The sequence below is a fragment of the Ranitomeya imitator genome, chromosome 1, assembly GCF_032444005.1.
Source record: "Ranitomeya imitator isolate aRanImi1 chromosome 1, aRanImi1.pri, whole genome shotgun sequence".
Taxonomy (NCBI): domain Eukaryota; kingdom Metazoa; phylum Chordata; class Amphibia; order Anura; family Dendrobatidae; genus Ranitomeya; species Ranitomeya imitator.
The window spans coordinates 1,217,767,762-1,217,788,831 of record NC_091282.1 but is presented as its reverse complement, the minus strand read 5'-3'; the positions used below and the strand labels follow the sequence as shown (position 1 = coordinate 1,217,788,831).

Below are 21,070 nucleotides of genomic sequence, written 5' to 3'. Positions count from 1 at the left end.
GCGTGCAAGTCGCAATACGAGGCCACGCTGATATCTGCAGCGTTCGCAATCACCTTCTTCGGGGCACTTCGCATCAGGGAATTAGTGCCGCAGTCAAAAAACAGCATCAGTAGGCGGCTTAATCAACGAATACCTCGTCATATGCAGCGAAGCTCTGCGCATTAGAGTACGGAGATCCAAATGCGACCCCACCGGGAGGGTGACATTGGTATTGGTCAAGGCGTCAGGCGGCCCTATATGCTCTCTAGAAATAGTCAAACACTATACGGTAGTAAGACGTACGGGGAGCTAGAGCGGGGTTATCGGAAGTCGAGGCGCAGAGAATGGGCTGCTGGGAATCCGCATGCTTTGTCAGATACATAACACCAGACCTGCTTTAACAACTATTTGTCTCTTACAGGTAGCTTTAAGCCCACAGTTTGGGTAGTGGGGCATTCTTTTTGTCTACTGGGCGTACGAAAGAGCCAAACTACGGCCGGGCGGAACAACATTTGGCTTCCCGAAGCTGGAGGACAACTGTAGAGGCATAAGAGGGCTCCGGTAGCGTCAGATCTTCCCGGAGAGGGTCGACATAGACATCGAGCGGTTTGTTTAGTACCGGATATGGTGGTGGTGTGGTCCGAGATAATTCCTCGAGCACTTTCGCACGGAGCCGAGGATGTGAAAGCCATCGAAAAATCAAGAAAAAGGATTAACACAAAGATGTCGAAGATTGTGAGAGAAAATTACAGCATTGTGGTTCTCCACCAGGAGCTAGAAGTGAACAATTTAGCTTTACTAAGACCAGACGGCATGCACTTCACGGACGTCGGGCTTGACATGTTCTTGACGGGTTTGCAGGATGGGATTGAACAGGCTCTAATGCTGCTGTGTGGGGGTCGGAGTCCTGTGTAGGTCATACACATGATCCTCCGTGGCGGTAGGTAGAGGGGGGCAAAGGTTCGTAACCTCTCATCGGCTTGCTGGCCCAGCGGTCGTCGGATGGGGCCTTCAGCAATGAGTGCGTCACGATGTGTAATTGCCCTTCTCTACTTTGCAAATAATAAAACTGTGACCGACCTGTTCAACCCATCCAGGTTTGTTGGTGTCTTTTATTACGGAGTGGTGGGACGGGGGAAGGCACTGGTTACGACACACAGGTCTCCGCAGTCTGGTAGGCACGGCACTGTATAAGGAACGTGCCTCTGACTGCGGAGCCCCTAAGGGATAGCTAGAGGGGAAATCAGTGCAGTGCCCAATTCCTCCCTCCCACTACCTCCCCAGGTGAGGTCATAATTGGGACGACCAGCGGACCAACCGGGGAGAAGAGGGGAGTTAGGCCACACCCTCAGGGGTTAAATGCTAGCGACGGGACCAGGTTCTCCCTCTTTCTCCCCGGCTGACCCTTGGAAGCTGTTGTCCCACCCTCCCTCCCTTATAAACTGGTAAATGTACTGCGCTATTATTGTTAAAATGTTTTGAATTTTAGATTTAAAAAAAAAAAAAAAAAAAAAAAATAAAAATGTTCTTTTATATACGTCACAGTGGCGGTAGGTAGAGGGGGGCAAAGGTTCGTAACCTCTCATCGGCTTGCTGGCCCAGCGGTCGTCGGATGGGGCCTTCAGCAATGAGTGCGTCACGATGTGTAATTGCCCTTCTCTACTTTGCAAATAATAAAACTGTGACCGACCTGTTCAACCCATCCAGGTTTGTTGGTGTCTTTTATTACGGAGTGGTGGGACGGGGGAAGGCACTGGTTACGACACACAGGTCTCCGCAGTCAGGAGTAACGGGGAGTTCCTTAGGAGTCTTATAGTAAGGCACATGACTTCTGTGATTCACTCATCATTAGCTACTGGCTCCTCATTGAAGCACACGCTGACAATGATCGCTGCAGGCATGAAGCCCCCCATGTTCCTGTATTTACTACTGCTCATTATTTGGGCAGATGGAGGTGAGAATCACATGCTGTGCATAGTCCTTTCTGTATAAGACATACAGATCAGGTGCAGTATTACTGTGACTATTGAGTGTGAGCTCACTGGATAAAGCCTCTAGTTCTCACCATTGTCACATGTGGGTTGTTATTCTGCAGTTATAATATCTACCCGAGGTTTTAAGTGTCATGGGAAAGACCGTGGTCACAGGGGAAGAATGGTGGTTTCAGTTTTTGTTTCTGAATTGCTATGACATGACATTTAATTAAATGACGTTATAACAAATAACAATGCTCATTATGTGTTTATCCAAGGACAATGATATATACAAACATAGGAATGTCCATTACGGTGTGTCCATATCTGCTGAACATGGGTGGGCTCCATTGAATATGGATATGATATATGAAACCTCTCTATGCTACAAGTGACTCACTTTTAAGTTCAAAATATTATTTTCTATAAAGATTTTTTTGTCTGTAAGAAGAGGATAAGTTTATATGTCAGGGAACTGCCATGGGGTCTATTACTACCCCATGACTCTAATCTCCCCAATATTATACAAATAGTTTTTAGTACAATGACATACTATATTTAGAGTGTCTTAGGTTATAATGAGTTTCTTCTTGTTTCTCTTTACATTCAGGATGTTTTCCCATATACACCATATTATAGTCCACACCCTTTACTGCTGTGTAATGTGCAGAATAGAACATCATGATAGATAATTATATTAGTATGCATTATGTGAAGCACGGAGGCTTTCTATAGTTATCATTGTACGATGTTTTAGATAAGTTTTATTTTTAAGGTTAAAAGAAAAATGTGAAGGGACTCTCTGCATGCTGTACAGAGCAGTCCTAGAATTAGGCCACAATTTCATCCTATATAAATATGATTTCTTATTGCACTTTGTAGAATATTCACAAATTTTAGATATATTGTAGTAGGTGAAGGTGAAAAAATAAGGAAAAGTGCGTTTTATGTGTTTTTTCAGCATGTGTTATGTATCATCACAACATTGTCAGAATTACTTGGATGCACAAATGTGTTATTTACCAAGTGTTCTCCTCACTTACCAAACAACAGGTTTATAAAAAGTGGGTCTTAAAGGGGGTCACAACATGTAATAAAATATAAAGTGAAAACAATCAGTAAGGCTGCCTGCGATCATTTATGGGAAATGAGTGACTCATACATTCCCTGAATTACTGACATTACTGACATCACTGCTTTCCTATATATTACATAATAAGGGGATTTCCAATTCGTATTAAAGCAGAAAGTCTCAGATCAAATCATCTCTCATCATCTCCCGCAGACTGTTTTCAGTACGATGCCCCCCACGTTCCTTCCAATACTTGTATTTATTGCTTTTGCTACTTACAGTGAGGACTGCTTGCTTTATATAGTCGTGTATGTATATGATACTGCTTGTACTTATATGTCAGGTGTGGGCTTACTGTGGTCAATGAGGCTGAGCTCGCTGAGTAAATAGTTATGAGCTCATTCTGCTGCAATAATTTATCTAATGGATTTTCTGTCCCAGTGGTGAAACATAATCAAAGGGGTTAAACAGAAATTTCAATTTCTTAATTTACTGTCATGACCTTTACTGTGTAAGATATAACCACACTGCATGGCTGAGATCATAAGGTCTCGCACAGAACATCATATAGCTTTCTACATTGTTGTGTGTCAATGGCTGCTGTGCATGAGTTGTGTTGGGTCCCAGTGATATCGGTGTGATATAAATATAACCTCTCTATGGTAAATGTGACTTATCATAAGTGCAAAAGACACTTTTCTATGTAACTTTAGTTTCTAACATGAAAGTAAGTTTTTATATTAGGGGACTGCCATGGGGTCCATAATCACCTCAACTTAATATGAACAAATCATTTTTATAATAATGACTTTGGTGAATGTGGAGTCATACGGCATTTATAGTGCTTGCCATTTTAAGATTACCTGGCTTCAGCTCTTTTCTTTATGTTTCTTTATATTTTGTTCCTTTATGTAACACAGCTATATGATTATTACATCAACAATGTAACATTACAATAATTATGTATATATTTTAATGATTGATGCAACTTGTCATGTTGAACCTCAACCTCCTTCCTTTTTGATTTTTAAATGTTCATGTTTCATGTATTGAATCAATAAATAATTATATTTGCAGTAAATGTTTTTTTTATAATGCAGGAGTATACCTTACATTGGTACTCTCATCCAATTATTAGGGCAACTGAGGTATCTAGGCACTAACTTACAGAGGGTATTATTATCTATTATCCCATTTTCTACTGCTAGGTACAGCGCTATATGATAAGGAGGTGCTATGCAAGTAAATAATGAAGTATTAGGAGAATGGAGGCATTCCACGGCCATTGTAGTACAATAAGTTTCAGCAAGGTCGTGCTCCTGCACTCAGTCTCGTCACTCACCTTCGTAGTCCATCCAGGAACCTTGTACCATCTTGTATCGCACCGATAAGAGACTGCCTGATATTTATTAATATCAAACCCAATCTATCCTATCATTGTCCTGATGGGCTGTGTACGATACCAGTCTGCTCATGAGTTCTGGTTTTTGTTCTGGTGGAGTACTCCTTCTCTCCATTAGCCGTGCTTCTGCCGTAGCTCTGGTTCTGCTTATGGGGGAGTTCTTGTTCTTTCTGTTGGTTCTGCTGTAGCTCTGGTTCTCTCCATTGGTTCAGGTAGAACTCTTGTTCTATCCATTAGTTCTAGCGGAGCTGTGTTTTAGTCCAGTATGCTTCTGATGGAGCTCTGGTTTTGCCGTTGGTTCTGGTGGTGCTCTTTTTTAGTCCAGTATGCATTTGATGGAGCGCTGGTTCTGTCTGTTGGTTCTTATGAGCTCTGTTTTAGTCTAAACACTCTGCTTATGGCAGAGATCTAGTTTTGCCCATTGCTTATGGTGAAGTTCTGGTCTCTGTCCATTGGTTCTGTTGGGTTTCTTGCTCTCAGAGCTCTTTTTCTGACCATTGATTCTGCTGGAGCTTTGGTTCTGTGCATTGGTTCTGGGGAACCCTATTTTAGTCCAGTATGCTTCTGGTGGAGCTCTGGTTCTGTCCATTGGTTCTGTTGGAGCTCTGGTTCTGTCCATTGGTTCTGTTGGAGCTCTGTTTCTGCCAATAGGTTGTGTTAGAACACTGGTTCTGTTTATAGGTTGTGTTGCAGTTTTGGTTCTGTCCATTGGTTCTGGTCCAGTTTTATGTTAGTTCAGAATACTTCTGGTGAGCTCTGGTTCTGTCCATTGGGTCTGATGAAGCTCTGTTTCTGCCCATTTGTTCTGGTGAAGTTCTGGTTCAGTCCATTGGTTCTGTTGGAGCTTTGGCTCTGCTCATCGATTCTAGTGGAACTCTTGTTAAGTCCATTGCTTGTTTTGGAGCATTGGTTCTGTCCATCGGGTCTGGTGATCCATTTTAGCCCAGTATGCTTCTGGTAGAGCTTTAGTTCTGTCTATTGGTTCTGTTGGAGCTCCATTTATGTCCATAGGTTCTGGAGGAGGTCTGGATCTATCTATAAGTTGTGTTGGAGTTTTGTTCATTGGTTCTGGTGGAGCTGTATTTTAGTTCAGTATGCTTCTGGTAGAGCTCTTGTTCTGTCCATTTGTTCTGTTGGAGCTCTGGTTCCGTCTATTGGTTTTGATGTAGTTGTATTTTAGTCCAGTATGTTTTAATAGAGCTCTAGTTCTGTCCATTGGTTCTGGTGGAGCTCTGTGTTAGTCCAGTATGCTTCTGGTGATGCTCTAGTTCTGTCCGAGCTCTAGTTCTGGCCATTACTTTTGATATAGCTCTATTTTAGTCCAGAATGATTCTAGTGCTGATCTAGTTCGGTCCATTGGTTCTAGTGGAACTCTGGTTCTGTCCATAGTTTCTGCTGGAGCTCTGTTTTAATCCTCTATACTTCTGGTGACGCTTTGGTTCTGTCCAAAGGTTGTGCTAGAGTTCTGGTTCTGTCTATTAGTTCTGTCTGTTTTGTTGGTGCTCTGGTTCTGTCCACAGGTTCTACTGAAGCTCTAGTTCTGTCCATTGGTTCTGTGTGTGTGAGCTCTGGCTGTCTATTGGTTCTGTTGGAGCCCTGGTTCTTTCCATAGGTTCTGTGTGAGCACTGATTCTGTACATTGGTTCTGTTGGAGCTCTGGTTCTGTCCATTGGTTCTGTTGGAGCTCTGGTTCTTTCCATAGGTTCTGTGTGAGCACTGGTTCTGTACATTGGTTCTGTTGGAGCTTTTCTTCTGTCCACAGGTTCTGATGGAGCTCTGGTTCTGTCTGTTCTGTGTGAGCACTGGTTCTGTACATTGGTTCTGTTGGAGCTCTGGTTCTGTCCATTGGTTCTGTTGGAGCTCTTCTTCTGTCCACAGGTTCTGTTGGAGCCCTGGTTCTTTCCATAGGTTCTGTGTGAGCACTGGTTCTGTACATTGGTTCTGTTGGAGCTCTTCTTCTGTCCACAGGTTCTGATGGAGCTCTGGTTCTGTCTGTTCTGTGTGAGCACTGGTTCTGTACATTGGTTCTGTTGGAGCTCTGGTTCTGTCCATTGGTTCTGTTGGAGCTCTGGTTCTTTCCATAGGTTCTGTGTGAGCACTGGTTCTGTACATTGGATCTGTTGGAGCTCTTCTTCTGTCCACAGGTTCTGTTGGAGCCCTGGTTCTTTCCATAGGTTCTGTGTGAGCACTGGTTCTGTACATTGGTTCTGTTGGAGCTCTGGTTCTGTCCACAGGTTCTGTTGAAGCTCTGGTTCTGTTGGAGCTCTGGTTCTGTCTGTAGATTTTCTTACCTCCGGTCTCAGGAGTGGATGATCATTACCTGGTGCCTGGTCCATGAAGCTGAGTCCTCTACTGTGGAAAGTCCCGGACTTACCGTCTTGTATACCGGCCGTCCCTCCCTGTGTGTAATAGTGAAACAATGCAAAAATGAAAACCACACGACTCAAAGTGAAAGGGAAACATAGATTCGTCTTCCCACCCAAATATTCAGAAACTGCAACCCCCAGATATTTCATCACTGGAATCCTGACACCCGGTACCCTGATAAAGAGCAGCAGATGCAGACTGTCCTAAGCTTCAGAGCTGCAATCACTATTCTGCTGGTACATCACTCAACGCAAAGAAACAGGACATGGAATAAAGCCCAAACAATCGAGTGTATTAAGCCCAAAATTATTTTATTCAATATACAAATTAATTTACACACATAATAATAATAATAATCTTTATTTATATAGCGCCAACATATTCCGCAGCGCTTTACAGTTTAACAGCTTCAAACACAACAGTCATAAGTAACAACGTTAACAATACAATAATTAAAGCACAATAAGCCGCCCCTGCTGGTGAGAGCTTACAATCTACAATGAGGAGGGGAGATACAGAGCACAGGTGTGTATTTACAATGATGTATTTACAATGAGGGTCCGGCCATCTTCAGGGGGTGGGGGATAGATGGAGATAGTGAATGGGCTACACACACACAAACATAACATAACTTTGATTAGGGAACGTGATAGGCCGCTCTGAACAAATGTGTTTTGAGCGAGCGCCTAAAACTATGCAAATTATGGATGGTCCTAATATCTTGGGGTAGAGCATTCCAGAGGATTGGCTGTTATGACCTGGTGGTTAGGACAACAATGGACCTGATGGTTAAGAGCACCCGGAAAGACCTGATAGCCACAAAACACAGAACAAGCTCTGGGAAGTGGGAACTCTGCTGACCGCAATCCCTAATCCTATCACACACACTAGAGGTAGCCGTGGAGCGCTCCTAACCCTAACCCTATGCAACTCGACACAGCCTTAGAAACTAGCTAGCCCTTAAGAGGAAAAATAAGCCTACCTTGCCTCAGAGTGCGGGGGGCGCCCCTCTGCGTCCCAGAGCTTCCAGCAAGCAAGGCAATATTTAAGGCCATGTTCACACGTTCCTGATTTCCATCCTTTTTTTTCTGCACTAAAAACCGCAGCTCTTGGCAGAAAACGCAGGTCCTTTTTTTGGTGCTTTTTTGGTGCGTTTTTTGATGCGTTTTTTAGTGCGTTTTTTAATGCAGTTTTCTATGCAGAGTCTGTGTGTTTTCTAGGGAGTTTTTTAGGGTTAAAATGGCTGAAAATACCCTAACCCTACCCCTACCCCTACCCCTAACCCTACCCCTAACCCTACCCCTAACCCTACCCCTAACCCTACCCCTAACCCTACCCCTACCCCTAACCCTACCCCTACCCCTAACCCTACCCCTAACCCTAACCCTACCCCTAACCCTACCCCTAACCCTACCCCTAACCCTAACCCTATTCTAACCTTAGTGGGAAAAAAAAAAATTCTTTATTTTTTTATTGTCCCTACCTATGGGGGTGACAAGGGGGGGGGGGGGTCATTTACTATTTTTTTTATTTTGATCACTGAGATAGATTATATCTCAGTGATCAAAATGCACTTTGGAACGAATCTGCCGGCCGGCAGATTCGGCGGGTGCACTGCGCATGCGCCCGCCATTTTGGAAGATGGCGGCGCCCAGGGAGAAGATGGACGGACGGACACCGGGACGCCGGGTGAGTATAAGGGGGGGAGATTAGGGCACGGGGGGGGGGGCGTCGGAGCACGGGGGTGGCATCGGAGCATGGGGGGGTGGGATTGGGGCACGGGGGGCAGCCACACTGCAGCGGTTCTGCACCACAAACCGCAGTAAAACCCGCAGATATATTTTTCATCTGCGGGTTTTACTGCGGGTTTGACCTCACAATGGAGGTCTATGGGTGCAGAACCGCTGCAGTTCCGCAAAAAGAAGTGACATGGTACTTCTTTTTTACCGCAGCTATTCAGCGCAGCTTTTTTTCCCGATTCCCGCATCATGTGCACAGTGGTTCCTGTTTTCCATAGGGTACAGTGTACTGTACCCTCCATGGAAAACAGCTGCAGAGCCGCAGCGGCAAAATCGCGGCGGTTCCGCAGTAAAAAACGCACTGTGTGAACATGGCCTAACAATAGCAAGCTGGACAGAAAAAATAGCAAACAAGCAAAATAGTAAAGAGGAACTTAGCTTCTGCTGGAGTAACAGGTAACCAGTACGATCCAGGAGCAAACTAGAGCCATAGTACAACATTGACAGCTGGCATCTAGCAATGATCCAAGAGGAGATAAATAGAGTAGCCAGCTAACGAATTAAGCTCGTCACCTGTGGAAGGAAACTCAGAAACACCCACCAGAGGAATTCCATGGACAGAACCAGCCGAAGTACCATTCCTGACCACAGGAGGGAGCCCGACAACAGAATTCACAACAATTGGCGCAGCACGGGAGAAGTCTTGGAGTCGGGAGTGGGAGGTACGGATTAGTGCAGAGGTTAGTCGAAAGTCATTTGCAGAGCCCAGTGGTCTGTTAGGCCGATAGACAGAAATGAGGGAGGAGATGTAAGGGGGTGCCGCACTGTGGAGAGTTTTGTGGGTGAGAACAAGTACTTTGAATTGTATCCTGTAATGAATGGGTAGCCAGTGTAACGACTGGTGAAGAGCGGATGCATCTGAGTAATGACTAGCCAGATGGACGACCCTGGCTGCTGCATTAAGGATGGACTGGAGAGGGGAAAGTCGCGTGTGGGGGAGGCCAATTAATAGAGCGTTACAGTAGTCCAGGCGGGAGTGGATCAGGGCGACGGTGAGGGTTTTTGTTGTTTCCATGGTGAGAAAAGGGCGGATTCTAGAGATGTTCTTTAGGTGTAAGCGGCACGAGCGGGCAAGAGATTGTATATGGGAGGTGAAGGAGAGATCGGAGTAAAACATAACACCCAGACAGCGCGCCTGCTGCCGGGGCGTTATTATGGTGCCACCCACAGGAGAGGGAAACGTCAGGTTTAGGGAGGTTAGTAGATGGCGGGAGCAGAAGTTCAGTTTTGGAGAGGTTGAGTTTCAGAGCGGACATGATGTTGGAGACTGCGGACAGTCAGTGGCGTTCTGTAGTACAGCGGGGGTAAGGTCAGGGGATGACGTGTATAGTTGTGTGTCATCAGCATAAAGATGGTACTGAAAGCCAAATCTGCTGATGGTCTGTCCAATTGGGGCCGTGTAGAGGGAGAAGAGAAGGGGGCCAAGGACTGAGCCCTGAGGTACCCCAACAGTGAGAGGAAGAGGAGATGAAGTGGAGCCAGAGAACAGAACATTGAAGGAGCGGTCAGAAAGAGAGGAGGAGAACCGGGAGAGAGCAGTGTCCTTAATGCCAAGTGACTGGAGCCTAGAGAGTAGGAGAGGGTGGTCAACAGTGTCGAAAGCTGCAGAAAGATCGAGAAGAATGAGCAGAGAGTGGTCACCAGAAAACATGAAGAAAAAGCAGAGAGTGGTCACCATTACGTTTTGCTGTCAGAAGGTCATTGGTCACTTTGATGAGTGCAGTGTCTGTCGAATGTAGGGGGCGGAAACCGGACCGTGAAGGGTCTAGGAGGGAATGAGTGGAGAGGTAACGGGTAAGGCGGGAGTACATCAGGCGCTCCAAGAGTTTAGAGATGAAGGGGAGATTGGAGACCGGTCTGTAGTTGTTTGTGCAGGATGGGCGAGGATGGGTTTCTTTAGTAATGGAGTAATGATAGAGTGTTTGAAGGAGGAGGGGAAAATCCCAGAGGAGAGGGAGAGATTAAAGATTGTAGTTAGGTGAGTTGTGACGACTGGAGAGAGAGACTGGAAGAGATGTGAGGGAATGGGGTCGGTGGTGCATGTAGTCGGACGAGAAGAGGAGAGGAGCCTGGAGACTTCTTCTTCTGTGATGGGATCGAATGTGGAGAGTGAGCCAGGGGAAATACAGGGAGGGATGGGAGTCACTGAACTTGGTGATTGGGAGCGGATTTCCTGATGGATATTGTCTATTTTCTCTATACAGTGGGAGGCCAGGTCATCAGCACAAATATCTGTGATAGGGGCTTGTGCTTTTGGCCTGAGGAGGGAATGAACGGTATAACATTTTTTTCTTGGGGTTGTTGGATAGTGAGGAGATCAGAGTGGTGAAGTATGTCTGTTTGGCGAGGTGAAGGGCAGAGTTATAGGTCCTTAACATAAATTTGAAGTGTATGAAGTCTTCTGGTGTGCGAGTTTTCCTCCATAAGTGTTCAGCACACCTAGAGCATCGCTGGAGAAATTGGGTTTGCGATGTGAGCCAGGGCTGTTTCACTCTGTGTTTGGAGGTTCTGAGGGTGAGGGGCGCTACTTGGTCCAGGATGCTTCTAAGAGTGTCATTGCAGTGATGTACAGCCAGATCAGGACAGGAAAACGAAGAGATTGGGGACAATGATGAGCGTAGGGAGTCTGAAAGTGTATGAGGGTTAATGGTATGTAGATTTCTGAATGTGTGGTAGGTAGGAGGGTGCTGGGGTAAGCGAGGGATTGTGAGTGTGAAGGAGAGAATGGTGTGGTCAGAGAGGGGAAGCGGTGAGTTATCTAGGTAAGAGATTGAGCAGAGCCGGGTGAAAACCAGGTCCAGGGTGTTACCGTCTTTGTGTGTTTCAGAGGGTGAGAGTTGTGAGAGGCCGAGAGAAGTGGTTAGTGATAGAAGCTGGGATGCTGATGTGGAAGTAAGGCTGTTTATGGGGATGTTGAAGTCTCCCAGGATAAGGGTTGGTAGTTCTAAGGACATGAAGTGCGGCAGCCAGGCAGAGAAATGGTCCAGGAAGTGGGTGGGTCAGCCTGGGGGCCGGTATATGACCGCTACTCTGAGGGAGAGGGAACAAAAGAGCTTGATGGTGTGGACATCAAAAGAAGGGAATGAGAGTGATGGAACTGGGGGGATGACCTGGAAAGTGCATTGTGGGGACAGGAGTATGCCAACTCCACCACCAGGTCTGTTTGTTGGTCTCGGAGAATGTGAGAATTGTAAGCCTCTATGGGAAATGGCAGCAGGGGAGACCGTGTCAGAATCCTGAATCCAGGTTTCCGTGAGGGCCAACAGATTCAGAGAGTTGTTCAGAAAGTAATTGTGTAGGAAAGGAAGCTTGTTGCATACAGACCGTGGATTCCAAATGGCACAATTAAAAGAAGGAGATGAAGGAGTGCAAATAATATTAGTAAGATTATTAAGGTTTCGATGTGAGGTAGGGTAGGGGTTGAGGTTGGTGGATGGTGGACCGGGGTTGGGGGAGATGTCCCCTGAAATCAGTAGGAGTAGGAAGATAAAGAGCAAGTAGCTTTTGGAATTGAATGAAGTTTTTTTGTGCAGTGTGTTTGGGCAAGATGGACTGAGGTTTTTCAAGAAGGTGAGAAGTGCATGGGAGCTGTACATGGGAGATGGAAGGAGAAAGGAGCTGATGTGTATGAGTCGTGATGGAGGGGGGATTGGGCGGTGAATGTGGATTGCAAGGGAACACAGGAGGATAGGAATAAAGCACATGGATAGAAGGGAGAGCAGAGTGTGGGTTACCTGACTCCTGCCCTGACTAACTGCCATGGAATAACTGCGGTATCACGATGCTTATCTTCGTGATGCTTTGCTTCTGGGACACTTGCGTGCACCCCCACATGCGTGCACCCCTAAGGATGTTTCTAAATTTATAGTCCAGACTGCTGGGTCAGAAGAGATGGATTGTGGGAACTGGTTGAGGATAATTTGGCAGCTGGGGCCAGCACACCAGGGGCCTTTGTCTTTGATCATCTAAAAAAAAAAAAATTCAGCCTCGTAAAATCTACTTTCACACCTTCCACCAGATAAGATCTACACTGATCCCAGTCATGGATATGCAACAGTGAGATTTAAGTACAATGCAACAAATAAATTATACCGATGAATTAGCAACACATGAAAATATGATTCTAGATGGTAAAGCAGCAGATGACAGACAGCAGACAACAAGCAGAGGTGGGAAGTTATACCATTAGAGTCTATTGCAGCAGATGAGACAAGCAGAGGTGGGAAGTTATACCATAAGAGTCTATTGCAGCAGATGAGACAACAAGCAGAGGTGGGAAGTTATACCATTAGAGTCTATTGCAGCAGATGAGACAACAAGCAGAGGTGGGAAGTTATACCATTAGAGTCTATTGCAGCAGATGAGACAACAAGCAGAGGTGGGAAGTTATACCATAAAAGTCTATTGCAGCAGATGATACAGCAAGCAGAGGTGGGAAGTTATACCATAAGAGTCTATTGCAGCAGATGATACAGCAAGCAGAGGTGGGAAGTTATACCATAAGAGTCTATTGCAGCAGATGAGACAGCAAGCAGAGGTGGGAAGTTATACCTGTGTGAAGAGAGAAGATGGATGTTAGTTCTTTGCCATGGAATAACTGCTGTATCACGACGCTTATCTTCGTGACGCTTTGCTTCTGGGACGCTTGCGTGCACCCCCACATGCGTCCCCACACATGAATATATTAGTATAAGAGCCCATGCTGTATCTTGCGGGGACACCAAGTAAATAAGAGAGCCGGCTGGGGTAGAAAGTTAGTATTCTTGGCTTGGCTCCATACTGGTCACCATCCATGGACTGGATAGTCCTGGGTTGTTGTGTCTATTGTCTCCCATTCATGTAGGATAGTAGACAGCTGGTATTCTTGGCTTGGCTCCATACTGGTCACCATCCATGGACTGGATAGTCCTGGGTTGTTGTGTCTATTTTCTCCCATTCATGTAGGATAGTAGACAGCTGGTATTCTTGGCTTGGCACCATACTGGTCACCATCCATGGACTGGATAGTCCTGAGTTGTTGGGTCTATTGTCTCCCATTCATGTAGGATAGTAGACAGCTGGTATTCTTGGCTTGGCTCCATACTGGTCACCATTCATGGACTGGAGAGTCCTGGGTTGTTGGGTCTATTGTCTCCCATTCATGTCGGATAGTAGACAGCTGGTATTCTTGGCTTGGCTCCATACTGGTCACCATCCATGGACTGGATAGTCCTGGGTTGTTGTGTCTATTTTCTCCCATTCATGTAGGATAGTAGACAGCTGGTATTCTTGGCTTGGCTCCATACAGGTCTCCATCTATGGACTGGATAGTTCTGGGTTGTTGTATCTATTTTCTCCCATTCATGTAGTATAGTAAAAGCTGGTATTCTTGGCTTGGCTCCATACTGATCACCATCCATGGACTGGATAGTCCTGGGTTGTTGGGTCTATTGTCTCCCATTCATGTCGGATAGTAGACAGCTGGTATTCTTGGCTTGGCTCCATACTGGTCACCATCCATGGACTGGATAGTCCTGGGTTGTTGGGTCTATTGTCTCCCATTCATGTAGGATAGTAGACAGTTGGTATTCTTGGCTTGGCTCCATACTGGTCACCATCCATGGACTGGATAGTCCTGGGTTGTTGTGTCTATTTTCTCCCATTCATGTAGGATAGTAGACAGCTGGTATTCTTGGCTTGGCTCCATACTGGTCTCCATCTATGGACTGGATAGTCCTGGGCTGTTGTGTCTATTGTCTCCCATTCATGTAGTATAGTAGACAGCTGGTATTCTTGGCTTGGCTCCATACTGGTCTCCATCTATGGACTGGATAGTCCTGGGTTGTTGTGTCTATTTTCTCCCATTCATGTAGTATAGTAAAAGCTGGTATTCTTGGCTTGGCTCCATACTGGTCACCATCTATGGACTGGATAGTCCTGGGTTGTTGTGTCTATTGTCTCCCATTCATGTAGGATAGTAGACAGCTGGTATTCTTGGCTTGGCTCCATACTGGTCACCATCCATGGAATGGATAGTCCTGGGCTGTTGTGTCTATTGTCTCCCATTCATGTAGTATAGTAGACAGCTGGTATTCTTGGCTTGGCTCCATACTGGTCTCCATCTATGGACTGGATAGTCCTGGGTTGTAGTGTCTATTGTCTCCCATTCATGTAGTATAGTAGAAAGCTGGTATTCTTGGCTTGGCTCCATACTGGTCACCATCTATGGACTGGATAGTCCTGAGTTGTTGTGTCTATTGTCTCCCATTCATGTAGTATAGTAGAAAGCTGGTATTCTTGGCTTGGCTCCATACTGGTCACCATCCATGGACTGGATAGTCCTGGGTTGTTGTGTCTATTTTCTCCCATTCATGTAGTATAGTAGAAAGCTGGTATTTTTGGCTTGGCTCCATACTGGTCACCATCTATGGACTGGATAGTCCTGGGTTGTTGTGTCTATTTTCTCCCATTCATGTAGGATAGTAGACAGCTGGTATTCTTGGCTTGGCTCCATACTGGTCACCATCCATGGACTGGATAGTCCTGGGTTGTAGTGTCTATTGTCTCCCATTCATGTAGTATAGTAGAAAGCTGGTATTCTTGGCTTGGCTCCATACTGGTCACCATCTATGGACTGGATAGTCCTGGGTTGTTGTGTCTATTTTCTCCCATTCATGTAGGATAGTAGACAGCTGGTATTCTTGGCTTGGCTCCATACTGGTCACCATCTATGGACTGGATAGTCCTGGGTTGTTGTGTCTATTTTCTCCCATTCATGTAGTATAGTAGACAGCTGGTATTCTTGGCTTGGCTCCATACTGGTCACCATCTATGGACTGGATAGTCCTGGGTTGTTGTGTCTATTTTCTCCCATTCATGTAGGATAGTAGACAGCTGGTATTCTTGGCTTGGCTCCATACTGGTCACCATCCATGGACTGGATAGTCCTGGGTTGTTGTGTCTATTTTCTCCCATTCATGTAGGATAGTAGACAGCTGGTATTCTTGGCTTGGCTCCATACTGGTCACCATCTATGGACTGGATAGTCCTGGGTTGTTGGGTCTATTGTCTCCCATTCATGTAGGATAGTAGACAGCTGGTATTCTTGGCTTGGCTCCACATCGGTTTCCATACAAGGACAGGACAGTTGTGCACTTTTGTGCCGGGCACATCTCATTCTTGTGTAATTGTAGGTTGTTGTTACCATTGAGTTGGTTTTATACTGATCCTGCCTGCTTGCACAGTTTACCCCGGGTTATCTATTCTGGGCACCTCTCATTCTTGTATCTGTAGCCTCTTGTTTCTCTGGTTTGGTTTCTCTTTTGCTTTCCTGACCCTGTGCAGCACATCACTAATGGGGAAGGGGGATAGACCCAACCTGATGTTCAGTCCTACTGCCACAGACACCACAGCAGAGCTCTGCTTTCCTGTAAAGTGTTTCCATAGTTGCAGCTTTTACTTACGTTAGGAGTTTTGTAACTTTGTTCTTTTTATGTCTCTTTAGGAAATGCTGTTACCAGGCCACATCAGATGTACAGAGCCATTGGATCTTCTGTGACTTTCCCTCCAGTAAAAATCTCTAATGATATCGTATATGATCTCAGGAAACTCAGCCACGTTCTTATAGTGACTTATCACGGCAGCGAGAATGTCCGACCACCATATACCCATCGTGTCCACTTCTCCTCAAGAACTGGAGAAATTGAGATGAGAAACCTGACAGAAGGCGACAGCGGCACGTATGAGCAAGTGGTGAACCTGAAAGTGGTGGCCGTCATCCATCTCCTTGTGATCGGTGAGTCCGGTAGCCTAACCCTCCAACTCTCAGCATTCACTCATTGGATGTAACATGCAATCCCAAACCAACGTGACCTGCCCAAGGTAAAGTGAGGACCGTCTGCTGTGGACGGTGTGTGGTGGTTGTGCTTGTTCCGTATACGTGTGGACATCGGTCGGCTGCTTTCATTTGTTGCTTTTCAATACTAATCCCCTATATCTTTGTACAGATGAAGGTGATGACTTTGGGTTTATTTGGCTGAAAGATTTGTGATATGAAATTAATCGAGACAGTGGGACAATTATACCGCATCCAGTTTGGCAATCGCTAAACCAAGGTGCGGAGTCTAAAGAGCCCTTCACCAGTCTAGGTATGGACTTTCCTGGTTGGGCCCTTGGTCCCAGCCTCTGTGTGTGCACGTGTACATGGTGTTAGGCACAGGCGTGGATACACGATGTGGATACAGAGGTATGGATAGTCCGGGTAAGTACTGGGAAGGCAGGCTATGGTGGGTGATAGTACCCGGGATGACAAGTCATAGACAAAACTAAAGCAACATAGGGGTATCAAGAATGGAACCACAGGAGACAAAGACAGGACTGGGACATTTGGGACCAAAGTCAGGACGAGAAGTCAGAATAGCACTATAGAGGCTCGGGCAGGGTCTGGAGGGTGATGTCCATACTGAGGAGACATCATTGGGATCTGCCGGTTGTTACAATGACCGGACGATGCTGCTATAAGACAAATAAGGAAGGAAGAGCAGCACCGTGGAGTGTGGACCAGCAATGTAGCCAGTGAGGACAGACATCAGGTCACACATGGAGGAGCTCCTATAGAGAGGCTCCTCTATAAGGTGAGATGAAGGCTGGGTTGATAGTCTTCTCACCATACTACTCTGTCTTCTTACAGAACCAGTGAATGAGCCGACTCTGCGAAAGGTGAATGAGACAATACATGGGGCTCAATGTCACGTCCTCCTGGAGTGCAGCGTCCAGGGATCGGGGCCACTCAATGTGACCTTACTAAGAGATGGAAGAGAAATCACTGAGAACATCACCATCATTGACCGCTCCAGATACTTGTCTGTAGACTTCTGGGATCCTGGATTTCGTGGGTCGTACACTTGTAAATCATCAAACCCCTTAGGTGCCAAGACTTCTGCAGAGATCACAGTACTGGCTCCTGGTATGTCATAATATCTCCAGCATTGGGATCCTTCTCGTGTGCAGGACTTGATGCTTTTTCTATATTTTACTGTTTGAATAAGTGTAGTGAAAACTGTCATCAGTGAAGTGAATGACGAGGTTGTGCCTATAAATGGTGCCAGGTTTCATCACCAGGACATGGTTCCTTGTCTCTGTGGTTCATCATGGAGAGCGGTGACCACTTGGTGGTAGTAATACATAATCCATGATGTCTGATTATCTTCTAGACGAAATCTGTAAGAAAGCAACATCGGATCTTTACAACTGGAGTTTTATCATCTTCATCGTCATCTTCATCATCATCATTGCAGTCATCGCCATCGTTCTTGGTCTTGTCCTCGGTTACAAGAAATGTAAGTGCTGCACACATTTCCTGCAGGATGGGACATTGTGATGTGGCTCCAGCATAGATCTGTATACAGGACCACTCATCATTCTTGGGTGGTGGAATCTCTGTCTGTGGTGGGAATCCTGATCCCCTCCATCCCCAAAAGCCTCTTATTCCCAGGATGTTGGGATTACGTACAAGTGACCAGATCTGCAGCAGCTCCATATGTCAGCACAGGAGGACATGTTCTTGTATTCTGCGGGAGCTGCGTACGTCTTGGTGGTGGGACTTGTACATAGAGGTGAAGACATCGTCTGGTGGTGGAGGAGTAGGTTGCCCTTCTCTTCTACATCTGCCATAGCCAGCGGCCGGTGTCTGAAATCTGGACACTATGTTCACCTGCAAAGCTGGAAATCAATGGGCTCCCTGTTTTCTAGTTTTCCAGGTGACAGAGCCGGGCACTTGGGACCTCACTTTGCCTCCAGTCTAGTGACATCCAAAAGACCCATTCACTTCCCTGAATCCAAAAGGTTCAAGCGGCATCCACAAAGATAGAGCCACGATCTGCAAGATCTTTAGAATCAACGTAAACAATGCCCAATAAGAACAGTAACTATAGAACAGTATCACTGAGGACCCCCAGGAGTGCATAGACCTGAGGTATTCAGCATTCCACTAGAGACCACTATGCAATGGTCTCAGATGTAGCAACAAAACAAACAAATTTGTAACCACAAAGTAGGTGTTCACATTGAACTGGGGGTCGGACAGTTCCTCAGTACAACATCAGATGGAGCGGCCATCATCATTGTGATACCTGAGATATTGGGGTGCAGTAGTGGCTCCATGAACCTCCACAGAAGCTCCATCATGGCTACATACAACACTGAGCCTCAATATAGTCTGACTAGAGGGGGATCATGGCCAGGTGGCCGCCTCAGTTGGTGTAAGTTCTTTTATGAGCACATTAGGGAAATGTTGGTAAGAAACTGAGAAATGGACCTTTCCACTGCCCCATCTGTATGATGGACGTAGGTCCATCATCTCATTGACTCTTATGTAAGACAATAAGATAAAACTTTCCTTCTTGTTTTTCCAGGTAGAACAAGTAGAGGACATGAGATTGGGCATGATTCTGGAGAGTCTGCAGATGTGATGCCAGAAGATACATCGGAGTCTGGGCTTCCGCTACTTAATAAAACTCTGGAAAATGGAAGAACACCACCCTGTGATGTTCGTACCAATGATGACAGAGGACCTGAAGAAGATGAGAACCATGACAGTTTAGTGGAGCCGCCTCCCGAAGATTTCCCAAGCTGCCCGGAACCAGGTCAATGTGGCTCAGAAGGGGCGTCCAGTATGGATCCAGAGCTGAGCAGAGCCTCCTCTGACCAGGAAGCGGTCAGCTGACGTTATACAGATACCTGAGCGCGATCACATTATATGATGATAGTCCACGTCTGCGGTGACTAGGGCTGGAGGCCAACATGAAGAGTCACGTCTCAGAAGAGATGGGGAGCGAGAACGTTGCTCCTCACTTTCTAGAATCCATGACTGGGTTTTTTTTCCGTCGGCAGCCATATGAGGGCTCAATTGTAGTAGGACCGGCTGTCGGTTTGTCCCATTCAGAATACTATAAAATGTACTGAAAGATCTGACCGTAAAAATAATATGTCTAGATTGTTTGGGGGGTTTTGTGTTTACGACCTTCATTGGTGACATCTTGTGGTCGCTTTGCTCGGTGTCTTAGCTCGGTTATGGTGATTCCAGGTTTATGTTGTTTTTTTGCTTTTTTTTCTTGAGCTACTTTCAAAAATGTAAAAAACTCTTAAGTCATGGTCTTCAGTGGCCATATTCTGGGAGCCATGACGTCTTTATTCTTCCACCCACGAAACGGTGAGGGAGGTTCCTGTGATTGTTGAATGAGCTGTAGCTTTTATTGCCACCACTTCAAGGTCCGTACGACGGCCTGATCTTTTTATAATTCCATTTCTTGGGAGAGATGAGATGAAATAAATAACAGCGGTCCTGCCATTTCTGATTTTTAGCGCTCATTGACAGCGATAGTCCACAAACGAATAAGGAAAACATTGAAAAAAAGGGTAAAAAGTCACAAGTCACAACACCGCCTTTCCCCCACAAAAATGCAATAAAAACAGAAAATAAATGAACATATTTGTGCCTCTATCAAAATATAAAAATAATTATTCTGGACTGTAAAGTGCAAAGAAACCCCACAGTTGTAGCTCTCCGATGCCGCACAAGGATTATGTGCGCGGGGCGTGCGCTCCGCCCAGTGTTGAGCGGGGGACGTCACCACTGTCTCTGGATGGCGCCTCTAGTGGCCAATGGACGGTACTGCCCACGCATTTCTTCCTCAGGGAAAACCGTCCTGCCATCCAACGCTCCGCTATATACCGACTTCACTATATCATTAATCCTATGATGCACATGCAGTAAATCCATCAGGATTGTGTGTGGCGCTGCGTAGAAAACAATAGTGAATAAAAACAAATTATTTCAATTAACCAAAATGTAAAGAAAGGAAAATAAAAAGAAGAAAAAAATGTATTTTGCTTTTTATGATCGGTCGCTAAAACAAAATAACACTTTACCTGCATTGTGATTGTATTTTCAACACTGTAAATTAATAAAATGCTTTTATCACACTCGGTCCTCTACTCAGGGTTTGTGCTTTTTTCTGTGGTGAGTTGTCATTTTATTGACACTATCTTGAGGTAGTTAAAGCACTTTTTTTAGCATTTTTTTAGCAATTTTTATGATTTCTATTCCTCCTTATGGTGTTTGCCAGTCGGGTTAATTCATTTGACATTTTAATTAATCAAACTTTTCTGGACACAGATTTTCTATATTTAAGGGAAATGGAAAGTGACTTGAATTTTTAGACTTTTTTTCTTGGTTTTGAAAAAACTTTTGAAATGTTTTTTTTCTGCATTTTTCAGTCCCTTTAGATGGCTTGAACGTGCGATCGCTTACAATGTATACGACATTACCACAGACCTGGGTGATACAGAGACATTGTGTTCTCCTATGGCGCTCATCCTCACAGGAGGACCAAGATGGCAGATACAGGGGTCTTCGGTAGACCTCCGAGTGCCATGGTGCCCCATCATTTCTTACTAAGTAGAGGGCTAAGGAATCGAGGAACATGACAAAGGATGTAAA

General features: G+C 45.5%; 1 protein-coding gene across 3 annotated transcripts; it reads left to right on the top strand.

The window, feature by feature from the left end:
* The first annotated feature begins 1,364 nt into the window (after positions 1-1,364).
* LOC138657328 (SLAM family member 9-like) lies at positions 1,365-20,552 on the top strand. Of its 3 annotated transcripts, none has more exons than XM_069745061.1 (5): positions 1,365-1,424; positions 16,076-16,366; positions 17,261-17,536; positions 17,784-17,909; positions 18,984-20,552. In XM_069745061.1, the coding sequence occupies exons 2-5, from the start codon at positions 16,102-16,104 to the stop codon at positions 19,292-19,294; spliced, it is 978 nt and encodes a 325-aa protein (XP_069601162.1). In that variant the 5' UTR covers positions 1,365-1,424; positions 16,076-16,101; the 3' UTR covers positions 19,295-20,552. The 3 variants fall into 3 exon arrangements, with proteins under 3 accessions (XP_069601162.1, XP_069601161.1, XP_069601163.1); XM_069745060.1 differs by lacking the exon at positions 1,365-1,424 and adding an exon at positions 1,826-1,933 and having other exon boundaries at positions 18,984-20,421; XM_069745062.1 differs by lacking the exon at positions 1,365-1,424 and adding an exon at positions 9,197-9,272 and having other exon boundaries at positions 18,984-19,411.
* The last annotated feature ends 518 nt before the right edge of the window (positions 20,553-21,070 follow it).

Excerpts from the sequence above, each read along its gene's own strand:
- LOC138657328 (XM_069745060.1), top strand. The coding sequence starts at position 1,864 with ATGATCGCTGCAGGCATGAAGCCCCCCATGTTCCTGTATTTACTACTG. Across the intron at positions 16,367-17,260 it reads CATCCATCTCCTTGTGATCG|AACCAGTGAATGAGCCGACT; the intron begins GTGAGTCCGGTA and ends GTCTTCTTACAG. Across the intron at positions 17,910-18,983 it reads TGTCCTCGGTTACAAGAAAT|GTAGAACAAGTAGAGGACAT; the intron begins GTAAGTGCTGCA and ends TTGTTTTTCCAG.